The following is a 12355-nucleotide window of genomic DNA, read 5'->3' as shown; positions in this document are numbered from 1 at the left end:
ATCCAGGTGACAGGCCAGGCCAGCAGGTTTACTTTTACACAGACAGTTGTGAGCTGCCATGCGGGTGCTGGGAACTGAACAGGGCCCTCTGGAAGAGCAACCAGGGCTCCACAATATTCTTTTAGGTTTCTTTGAACTAAGATTTCTCTGTGTAGTTTTGGCTGCCCTGGAATTTGCTCTGTAGACCAGGCTGGCCTCGAACTAAGAGATCCGCCTGCCTCTGTTTCTGAAGGGTTCTGGGATTAAAGGCGTGGGCCACCACTACTACCTATAAATTCATGGTTTTTAAGGAGGGTAGGCATTGCATCTTTTCTAGGGATCTCGGTTCTTAACCGCGCAAAACACTAGATCTCGCCTACAGAGAGCCACCTAGTGAGGACTAGCCGCCGAGTGCTTGGATGCAGGAGGTGGGCTTCTGAAGATTCGATTCTAAGCGCCCAACGGAGAGCACTGGTGCGCTGGCCTTCACTAGCCCCGGCCCCGCGTGGTGCCCTCCGGGTGGTCCGCAGCGCGGCGGGCGGCTGCTCAGAGCCGGGAACAGCGACCCCTGCTTCGGGAGGGCTCGGCCGGGCACGCACTTGCGCGATGCGTGCGCGTCGAGGGCGGGGGCGCTCGGCGGCGCGCGGCACGGCGGGAACATGGCGCGCGGGAGCGGTGCGCGCGCCTAGCCGGCGGGACCGTTAGCTCTGGGCGGACGCTGACGGGCCCCGCGGGGATGGAACAGCCGCTGACGCTGGCGCCCGAGCCCGGCTCGGCGCGGAGTCGCAGGCGGCGGGAGCCTGAGTCTCCGCCGGCGCCGGTGAGTGTGAGCGGGGCGCGGGCCGGGAGACTTTCTTTGTGAAACTCCGTCGGTGCAAGCCGGGCCGGGCCTCGGCGGCTGAGGAGTGACTTGGAGGTAGAGGCCCCCCGCTCTTCGGGGTTCGAACCCCGCTGCGAACCGTTAGGCAGACCCGTCCCGGCATCTGCCCGCCTGCCTCAGTTTCCACGGCTGTGTGTGCCTCGCGAGGGGCTTGGAATGCAGCGGGCACCTAAGATCCGCTCCTCCTCTTCCTCTGCCCCGCCCCTCGGAGCGGGACAGCCTGGGGGCACCCGGCCCACCTCGGCTGCGCGGTGCAGACGCCCGCAGGCTCAGGTGTTGCCCCCGGTGCTGCTGGTAGGGAGCTGGCGACGAGGTTGTTGGTGCCTCATCACCTACAGTTACTGGAAAGCTTTAGGTCCGCCTGGGCTTCACAGTGGTTGGGTGTGTGTCAGCGTGAAAGATGCTGAGCGAAATTTACTTTGCCTGGCTGGAGCAGTCTTTCTCCCTGAACTCTGTGCTGTTTTCTTGCTTTTTGGGTTTTTGTTTGTTTGTCCAAGCCACTAATTAGCCAGGGTATAGAAATAATCTGGAGCACTTTATTAAAATATAGGCCACACACTGTGCCAAGAAACACGTACCAACTGATTTCTCAAGGCAGAGGAGATTTTGAATTTTTATCAAGCCCTCGAAGTTGTGACTGGTCTCTGTTTTTACTTCTGCATGGTGCCTAGCATGTGGTAAATGTTTAGTAAATATTTGCAGAACTAAATGACTCTGGAGTTGCAACCTAGAAACACTTGAGCTACTGCAAGTGCCTTTTGAGAGAAATATCTGTCAGCTTTATTTTGTATATGATTTTTCTCAGCTTCCAGGTTAACTTTTGTGACTGTCTATAAAGTGGTGTTTCCAGTGTAATTGAGAAAAAGCAAGGTATGTGTTGATTAGTATAAAGGATCATGTCTGAATATCCTGGCCAGATTAAAGTGAGTTCTGAGCGTCAGGGGTATGTCTCAGTGGGTAAAGGTTCCTGCCACCAGGCATCTGAGTTGGATCCCTGGGACCCACACAGTAGGATAGAAAGGACTCTGGCAAGTTGTCCTTTGACTTCCTCACAGGTGTACCAACACTTACACAAACATACACGTACACAGAGAATAAAATAAATTTAAAAATTCAAAGTTAAAAAAATGCAGTTTTTTTTATTTGAAGGTAGTCCTCTAGAATTTTTGTTATTTTGAGACACGCAAACATTTACATTTCTTTCTTTTCTTCTTCTTCTTCCTCCTCCTCCTCCTTCTTCTTCTTTTTTTTTTTTTTTTTGATACAGGGTTTCTCTGTGTAGCCTTGGCTGTCCTAGAACTCACTCTGTAGATCAGCCTGGCCTCAGACTCACAGAGATCCATCTGCCTCTTCTCTGGAGTGCTGGGATTAAAAGTGTGCACCACCACTACCTGGCTACATTTTCCTTAAAAATATTTTTTATGTATTGAGTGTTTTGTTTGCACATATGTACATGCAGCAGAGGCTGGAAGAGGGCTTTGGTTGTGAGTTGTAAACTGGGCGCTGAGAATAGAGCTCTGACACTTTGGAAGAGCAGCATTGCTCTTAAACATGAAGTCATCTCTTCATCACCAATATTTGCATCTTCATTCAAGGAAATCTGAGTTATTATTTATTCAGGGAAGTTGGCAGTTACTTTCTTGAATGTTTTTTTTTCTTGCCAGAACTACAATCGCTTGAAACTATGCATTCTTTTTCCTCCATGTAGTTGTATTTCATTTAGTTGATTTCTCTTCAGGAAATAGAGATTCAAGTATAAGATAGGATGATTGGATCTGAGATTGCATCTGGAGAAGAAAGACTGAAAAATAAAATGGTGTAATGTATTGTTTTGTTGCTTTTTGTTGATTCCTTTAAAGAAACATACTTTGGTTTTTTTTTTTTTTTCCGAGACAGGGTTTCTCTGTAGCTGTAAAGCCTGTCCTGGAACTAGCTCTTGTAGACCAGACTGGCCTCGAACTCACAGAGATCCGCCTGCCTCTGTCTCCTGAGTGCTGGGATTAAAGGTGTGCACCACCACCGCCTGGCAAAACATACTTTCTTTAGGGATTGGGGAGATGGCTCTGTGGGTAAAGTGCTTTCTGTGCAAGCAAAAGGACCCAAGTTATACCTCCAACTTCCCCCTAAAATTAGGCCAGGTGGTATGGACCAGTAAGCCCCAAATTAAGAGTTAGGTTATAGAGATAGGTGCATCTCTGGTGCTCAGTAGCCAGCCAGCCTATTTGAAACAGTGGGCTTTAGGTTTGGAGAGAAATCTCTTAAAAAATAAGGTGGATGGGGCTGGAGAGATGGCTCAGAGGTTAAGAGCATTGCCTGCTCTTTCTAAGGTCCTGAGTTCAGTTTCCAGCAACCACATGGTGGCTCACAACCATCTGTAATGGAGTCTGGTGCCCTCTTTTGGCCTGCAGGCATACACACAGACAGAATATTGTATAAATAATAAACAAACAGAATATTGTATACATAATAAATAAATATTTAGAAAAAAATAAGGTGGAGAAATCCTGGCATGGTGACACATACGCATAGCCATTACTCAGGAGGTAAATCTCTATGCATTTGAGGCCAGTCTGGTCTACATAGAGAGTTCCAGGCCAGCCAGAGCTACATAGTATGTGTGTGTGTGGGGGTGGTGGTGGATAGAGGTAAGGGGGTAGAAAGCAACTGGAGAAGACACCCAAAGTCTGCACCTTGTTGCCACCTCAAAAACATTTACAGATCAGTGTACCTGTGTTCACACATTCAGGCAACACATACACTAAACTACCTTCTGAAAAAGCGCTATTCCTGCTAAGTGTGGTGGCACACATCTTTAATTCGAGCACTTGGGAGGCTGGGGTAGGAGGATCTTTGCAACTTTGAGGACAGCTTATTCTACATAGCAAGTTTCAGGATAGTAGGACTAGATAGAGAGACCCTGTCTTTAAAACAACAAAACAAACGAACAAACGAAACCCCCCAGAAACCAAAAAAGAAAAGCTTTATTCCCAGTGGATACATCTACAGCACAACCCTTGCACCTAGGACTCAGGGAACATTGTGGAAAGTGGGGACAGAAAGATTGTAAGAGCCAGAGGAAAAGGAGTTTGTTGTGAGATTATGTCTTCTAGTAATAAGCTACACCCATTATGATACAAATGGTCATGCTAAAGAGGAAGGGGAATAGCTCAGGAGGCCTCTGCTCTAGACAAAGAATTACAGACAGCTAAGGAATGCTGGGAGCAAGAGAAGTAATGTTCATCAGGGACAAACACACTGGTTTGTTATCCAATACCCAGTGTCAGCCCTGGAAACATACATATGAGTAATAATATGTGGACTGAGCAGTTGTATTTATGTGTATGAATATATATTTATATATGTGAATATACATACCTTTATGTAATAACAAATAATGTAAAAAGGCCATGAATATGAAAGAGCAAGGAGGGGATGTGTGGGATGGTATGATCTAGGAAAGGGAAGGGGGACATGTTGCAATTATAATCTAAAAAAGATTTTAAAAGCTTATTGAAAAAAATAAAACTTTGGCCGGGCAATGGTGGCACATACCTTTAATCCCAGCGCTCAGGAGGCATCAAAGCTAAAGAGAAACCCTGTCTTGAAAAACAAACAAAAGAACTTTGAAATATTTTCTTTAGTGTTGTGTTAGGTCCTTTTATCCTTGTTCTGACCACTGACTAGAAGTAACTTCAGGGAAGGTTTATGTTTGAGGGTATAGTCTTTGGTGGGGAAGACATAGCAAGAGGAGGTGGGAGATGGACACAGGGGCTCAGCTCTTTTCGACAGTCTAAGAGCAAACCCACCTGATGGGTTTTCTTTCCTCAGTTAAAGCTCTTTGGAGATGCTTTCCAAGTCACATCTGGAGGTGTGTCTTTGATTTCAATCACAGTTGAATTGAGTTAAGATTTAGTTTTGTAAGCCAAGCATGGTGGCACACACCTCAGATCCTAGCACTTGGGAGGCAGAAACAGGTGGATCTACAGAGTGAGTTCCAGGATAGCCAGAGATGCACAGAGAGACAAAAAAAATAAAATATTTTATTTCTTATAATTTTTAAGTGTATATGTGTGTGCGCGCATGTGTGTGCGTGTGTGCATGTGTGTAGATATTTGTGGTTGAATTCCCCTGGAGCTGGAGTTAGCGGATGGAGTGAGCCACCTGATCTGGATTTTGGGACTGCACTCAAGTCCTCTGGAAGAGAAGCAAATACTCTTAAGTGCTGAACTATCTTTTCAACCACATGGATAGCTACTTCTTAAAGAAGATAAATAAATGTCCAAAAACAGTGGAAGTATATAGCTTGTTGGTTGTTTGGGATACAGCTGCAATATGATGTGTTGTGCTTTACTGCTGCTGAACTGAAAAAGCCTGACATAAATGAGAGGGAGGATGTGCAGAAATAGCTCATGTGTCACTGGAATGAAAAGGGACCCATGTCCTTTGACAGTTCAGTAGCTCTAGCTCTAACAACAACTTGTATGAATGTTCACAGCTTTGGTATTGGTGATAGCTGAGAAGTGATAGCAGCATCAGGTATATGAACTAACTACTGTATGGTTAGCATTGAACACTCATACTGTGGAATCTTTTGCCCAAGAGAAAAGGGAAGTACTGATTAATATATAACACAATTTGGATGACCTTTGAAAATATTTTTAATGAAAGGAACTAAAGGAAATAATCCTTAAAGATCCCACTCACTGTGGTGTGATAGCTCAACACAGGCAAGATCACCGGGAGCAGAACTTGAGATGGATTCTTGGTATGCTGCCTAAGCTGGCCTTGGTTCAAGCAGCCCTCTTCCCTCAGCCTCAAGATGAACTGTGACTACATGTATATATCACCACTCCCCATTTGTTTGACTTTCTTTTTTCAGTTTTCATGTGTTTGTATGTGGTTTGTGTTTTTTTTTAATGTGGGCAGGTATGCATGTGAATGCATGCACATGTATGCCTGAGGTTGGTCTCAAGATTCATCCTCTGGTGTGGGAGGTCCTTCTGTCTATGTGTTGCTTTTATTGGTTAATGAATAAAGAACTGCTTTGAACCTATGGCAGGGAAGAACAAAACTAGGCAGGGAAAACTAAACGGAATGTTGGGAGGAAGAAGGCAGAGTTAGAGAGACGCCATGGAGCTGCTACCAGAGTTAGACATGCCGAAACTTTGCTGGTAAGCCACTGCCACGTGGCAATACACAGATTAATGGAGATGGGTTAAATTAATATGTAAGAGTTAGCCAATAATAAGCTAGAGCCAATGGGCCAAGCAGTGATTTAATTAATACAGTTTCTGTGTAATTATTTCGGGGCTGGGCAGCCACAAACCAACAAGCGGCTCACTCCCTCCACCAACTATCCTCAGCCATTCTTCTTTTATTCAGTGAGGCAGGGTCTCTCAACCCATAGCCAGCTTGTGGAAATACCCTGTCTCCACTTTCCAAGACTGTAATTACATGTGGGCTGCTGTAACCATTTGGCATTTATGTAGATTTCTGCGGACACAGAACCTGCTCCTCCTCCTCTCTCTTCCTCCTCCAACTTCTCTTCTTCCTCCTCCTCCCTTTTCCTCCTCCAACCCCTCCTCTTCCTCTTCCTCCCTCTTCCTCCTCCAACTCCTCCTCCCCCTTCCTCTTTTTTTCTTTTTTTGAGACATGTTTTCCTTGAGTAACAGTCCTGACTGTACTGGAAGTCTTTGTAGACCAAGCTAGCTTCAAAATCACTGAGATCTGCCTGCCTCTACTTCCAAAATGCTGGGATTCAACACATGTGCCACCACTGCCGGACCTGACTTCAGTCTTCTTGTTTATGCAGTAAACTGACTCCCCAACAACATTATTTTGTTTTGAAAAGTATACGACTTGGAAAAGATGGCTCAATATTTAAGAACACTTGCTCATCTTCTAGATGACCTGGGCTGGGGTTCTCTCACCCATCTGGGGGCTCACTGCAGTCTGTAATTTTAGTTCTAGGGGATCCAGTGTTCTCTTCTGGGTTCTCAGTGTACCAGGCATTCACATGATTTACAAATACAGTCACACAAATACACATAAAATAAATACAATATTTTTAAAAAATCTTTAAAACAGGCTGGGCAGTGGTAACACGCCTTTAATCTCAGCCCTTGGGAGACAGAGGCAATCAGATTTCTGTGAATTCAAGGTCAGCCTAGTTTACAAAGCAGATGCCAGGACAGTCAGGACTGTAATACAGAAAAACCCTGCTTCAAAAAACCACACACACACACACACACACACACACACACACACACACACACACACATATCTTTGGGAAACTGAGGTAATTACTGTGAATTTGAGGCCAGCCATGGCTCAATAGTGATTTCCATACCAGGTGGATTACAGAATGAGGTCTCAAGGGAAGAATCTGAAGGGATGACTCTGTGATTTAGAGCTCCTGATCTTCAGAGGATGTGGTTTGGTTCCCAGCACCAGCATTCGGTTCACAATTGCTTATAATTCTGTTTTCAGGGGATCTGGTAGGTAGTCTCTTTTGGTCTCCATAGGCACTATATGTATGTTGTACAATACTTTTACACACACACACACACACACACACACACACACACACACACACATAAAATGAACAAATAGTTGAGTATTTTCAAAAGAGAAAAAGTATAAAGCAAACAGCCTTTGTTTATTCATATGATATCCTTCTCCCTAGAGACAGGGTCTCTTTCTAGACTGCTGTGGATCCAAGGATGTTCTTGAACTTCTGGTTCTCCTGTTTCTACCTCCTGATTGCTGGGGTTACAGGCATGTACCACAAAACCTGGTTTTATATAGAGTTGGGTATTAAACCCTTAGCTTTGTTTATCAACTGAGTTGTATCCTTGGCCAATGTAATAATTTGAAAATGACCTGAGCCATAGGAATAATTTAATTTGAGACCGGAAAGATGGTTCAGCAGTTAAGACCACTTGTGACTCTTCCAGAGGACTGAAGTTCAAATCCCAGCACCTACATGACAGCTCAAACCTTATGTATCTCCAATTCTAGAGTATCCATCAGCCTATTCTGGACTCCATGGACACTACATATACTGTGCATGGTCATACATACAGGCAAAATACCCATAAACATAAAATAAAAATAAAATAAAGATTAACCTGGTGAGTGGAAAGTGACTTCATGTGATTTACAAAATGATGGCCAAGGGGCAAAGGCAACGTGTGTGTGTGTGTGTGTGTGTGTGTGTGTGTGTGTGTGTGTGTATGTATGTATGGATGTGTGATATATTTATGTGTGCATGCATGTGTGTGTGTGTTTATACATTGCTTGTGCATGTGTTTGTAGAGGCCAGAGGTTGGTGTTGAGTGTATTTATTGTTTTTTAAATTTTTATTTGTTTCTACAGAGGTTTATATTAGTGTTCTATGACCATTGAAATTCTTATAAAAACAAAGCATTTTCCAGGTGGTGGTGGTACACACCTTTAATTCCAGCACTCAGGAGGTAGAGGCAGGTTGATCTCTGAGTTCAAGGCCAGCCTGGTATACAAAGTGAGTTCTCGGACAGCCAGGGCTGCATAGAGAAACAGAACAACAATAAAACAATAAAAAAATAAAGCATTTAGATGGAACTTGTTTACAATTTCAGAGGCTTGATCCATTACCATCATGGAGGGAAGCATGGTAGCAGGCAGGCAGATATGGTATTGGACAAGTAGCTGAGAGTTCTATAAAGATTTATGAGAAGGAAGCAGGAAGAGAGAGCCACTGGGCCTGGCTTGGGCTTTGAACCCCCAGTTACGCACTTTTCCCAACAAGGCCATACCTCTCAATAGTGACCAAGAATTCAAATATATGGGAGATATTCTCTTAAACCATCAAACAGGGTTTCCCTACAAATCTCTGGCTGTCATGGAACTCATTATTTAGACCAGACAATTCTCAAATTAACTTGTGCCTACCCAACACACACAGCCATGCTAGGCTATTTTTTTATTTTTTGAGTCATGATCTCTTCCTGAACCTGTCTCCACAGGAATGGCCATGCCTAGCTTTATGTGGGTTTTGATGATGCTAACTTGGGTCCTGAGCCATCTTCTCAGCTCCATTAAAGCCTTTTTCAATTATTTTTCTAAAACAGGGATTCTCTGTGTAGCCCTGGTTGTCCTGGAACTTGCTCTGTAAACCAAGCTGTCTTCAAACTCACACAGATCTGCCTGCCTTACATCACTACTGCCTGACCTTTAAGGCCATTTTTTAACTTATATTTGACCTATCAGCCAGATTCTCTTAGAAAGTGAATGGATTATGCAATTTAATGTATGAGTTTCCTGATAATAATCAATAAAATAACAAAGTGTGCAGACCTTTTGCACCAATACTTGAGAGACAGAGGTAGGTGGTTCTCTTGTGAGTTTGACAACAACCTAGTCTATGTAACAAGTTCGGACCAGCCAGTGCTATTGTAGTGAGAACGTGTCTCAAAAACAAAAGTAAGTTATGTTTATTTTTAGAATGACTTTGTGATGGAGGAAGGTCATTGGTTAATTAATAAAGAAACTGCTTGGCCTGATAGGTTAGAACATAGGTGGGTGGTGTAAACAGAACATAATGCTGGGAGGAAGAGGAAGTGAGGCAGATGCCATGCTGCTGCTCTCCAGGGCAGAAGCTATGCCTCTCCTCTCCAAGTCAGACATGATGAAGCTCCAGCCCAAGATGGCCATACGTTAGAATCTTCCTGGAGGGTTACCACCTCGTGGTGCTACACACATTAATGGAGGTGGGTTGATAAGGATGTGAGAGTTGGCTGGTAGGAGGCTGGAGCTAATGGGCCAAGCAGTGTTTATATGAATACAGTTTGTTGTTGAGAGGAGCAACGGGCCACTTCCCTGCCGCCCCAGCTCCTGGCCACCTGGCTAGCTTATACCCCAAAATAATTACATGGAAACTGTATTCTTTTAAACACTGCCTGGCCCATTCATTCCAGCCTCTTATTGGTTAATTCTCACATCTTGATTAGCCCATTTCTAATAATCTGTGTATCACCACGAGCTGGTGGCTTACCAGGGAGATTCTTAACCTGCGTCTGTGTCGGGTGATGGCAACTGCTTGACTCGGCTTTCTTTCTCCCAGCATTCTGTTCTGTCTACTCCGCCTGCCCAATTTTCTTTCCTATCAAAGGGGCAAGACAGTCTCTTTTTGTAACCAATGAAATTAACACAAAACATAAAACTCCCCCATCATTTTCCCTTTTTCTGTTTAAACAAAAAAGAAAGGCTTTCTCTTTAACATAGTAAGATTACATATAACAAAACAGTTATCAAGCAAGAATTACAGTTGCAATATTTATATCTATTTTATCTTTTATCATAACTAAGGAAAACTATAACTATCCATTCTTCAACTCCATCAAAGACTCCAGAAGGATATAAAACTACCTAAGTAAACAAGAAGTCCAAAACGCTAGAAATGACAGAGACATCTCGCTGCCTGACAGTCACCCAAAGTTCTTTTTACCATTGGGGCAACCATCTTCAGCCTACAGGCCCATAGTTTCCAGCAGACATTTCCATGAAGCAGGAAATTTCAAAGGCAGTTTAGTCACTATCTGCTGTGTCCTGAAGAATGTCTTACAGACTCTTTCATGAATCAGGAACCCCAAAAGACCATCTCACCGTTAGGCAAGTTCAGCAGTCCTCTTTTTGTGGGTTCTTTGTGTCCAGTTTATGCAACAGTCCAGGCAAGAGCAGTTTCTTGCCCAAATGGCTATCAAACTCCATAAGGAGCCTCTTCGATGCCCATCTTCCTCTTGAAGTAGATTGGTACTGCCAGGAGCAGATGTGTCTCATTGTCATGAAAAGTCCTAAGTTATTAAAACATTTTAAATGCCATATTCTGCAGTCTTTGAAAGATATGAAGAATGCCTATTTAACTGAAATATATTTCTATATATCTAGAAAATCTAACATGACTACAAGCTTGACTATTATTGATGATTATCCATTAACCTATATTTCTTTTTTCTTTCTTTTTTTTAAAATATTTATTTATTTATTATGTATACAATATTCTTTCTGTGTGTATGCCTGAAGGCCAGAAGAGGGCACCAGACCTCATTACAAATGGTTGTGAGCCACCATGTGGTTGCTGGGAATTGAACTCAGGACCTTTGGAAGAGCAGGCAATGCTCTTAACCGCTGAGCCATCTCTCCAGCCCCCTATATTTCTAATTATACATTACATTTTTAAAAATGAAGATCAGAAATACATATACATATAACAAAATTGACCTTAAAATCCATACCAATGCAAATTATTCATACCTATATCATATCCCCCTTTTATTGTAAAAGAACAATTATAAACAATATTTGGGAATATGGGCGCAGTTATTTCTCTCTAAACTGCTTCCTGCTGAATGGGAGTACTGTTATTCAGGTCTTTCATGGTATAACCTGTGTGCTAAGTTCATCTCAGTTGTCAGTTGAGTGAAGTAATTTTCTGAAGGTGTTCACAGCAATCTTTCAGGAGGGCGTGGTCTATCATACCATATTGGGATAGAAACAATCCATAGGGTCTCATCCTCTGTGAAAACAAAAGAAGACCCTCTCCAAAGCATCATATCCTTAGACCCAAATTCTGAAGTCATAATACCCTTATGATATCCATTCTGGTTCCAATTGGCAGCCCATATAATGAAATGTTTCTCTGTACTTAGCTCCTTCACAGTCAAAAACTTTAAAGAAAACACAATAATACAAAGAATCCAGACTCTCTGTGAATTTTCCATTTTTACGTGGCTTATTTTTACTCTATCACTTTATTCTGTCTCTTTAAAGACTTTACCCTTTTTTTTAAAGGCATTAACTTTATTCTCTATATTTTTTTCTTCTCTCTCCCAAGCCTATGTCTGAATCTGTCCTATTGTGAATCTAATTTTTTTACTATCCAGGAGCATTTCTTTCTTTCTTTCTTTCTTTCTTTCTTTCTTTCTTTCTTTCTTTCTTTCTTTCTTTCTTTCTTTTTTTCTATATTAAAGATTTCTGTCTCCTCCCCGCCACCACCTCCCTTTTCCCTCCCCCTCCCCTGATCAAGTCCCCCTCCCTTGTCAGCCCGAAGAACAATCAGGGTTCCCTGCCCTTTGGGAAGTCCAAGGACCACCCACCTCCATCCAGGTCTAATAAGGTGAGCATCCAAACTGCCTATGCTCCCACAAAGCCAGTATCTGCAGTAGGATCAAAAACCCATTGCCATTGTTCTTGAGTTCTCAGTAGTCCTCATTGTCCGCTATGTTCAGCTAGTCCGGTTTTATTCCTTGCTTTTTCAGACCCAGGCCAGCTGGCTTTGGTGAGTTCCCGATAGAACATCCCCATTGTGTTAGTGTGTGGGTGCACCCCTCACGGTCCTGAGTTCCTTGCTCGTGCTCTCTCTCATTCTGCTCCTGATTTGGACCTTGAGATTTCAGTCCGGTGCTCCAGGAGCATTTCTTAAAATGTTAATCACTTCTTTTTTTAAAAATAATTTTT

At 43.2% G+C, this 12355-nt stretch overlaps 1 protein-coding gene across 2 annotated transcripts in view; it reads left to right on the top strand.

Moving 5' to 3' along the window:
• Positions 1 to 637: 637 nt before the first annotated feature.
• Ttc28 (tetratricopeptide repeat domain 28) overlaps positions 638 to 12355 on the top strand; it is a 533351-nt gene continuing 521633 nt past the window's right edge. For both annotated transcript variants that reach the window (XM_075983715.1, XM_075983723.1), the window contains exon 1: positions 638 to 799. In XM_075983715.1, coding sequence (XP_075839830.1) covers positions 716 to 799 — 84 coding nt within the window. In that variant the 5' untranslated portion in view covers positions 638 to 715. The remainder of the gene's footprint in view (positions 800 to 12355) is intronic.

The sequence above is a fragment of the Microtus pennsylvanicus genome, chromosome 1 (assembly GCF_037038515.1).
Source record: "Microtus pennsylvanicus isolate mMicPen1 chromosome 1, mMicPen1.hap1, whole genome shotgun sequence".
In the NCBI taxonomy this organism is placed as follows: Eukaryota; Metazoa; Chordata; class Mammalia; order Rodentia; family Cricetidae; genus Microtus; species Microtus pennsylvanicus.
The sequence above is the reverse complement of the archived record's forward strand: the minus strand, read 5'-3'. Positions and strand labels throughout refer to the sequence as shown.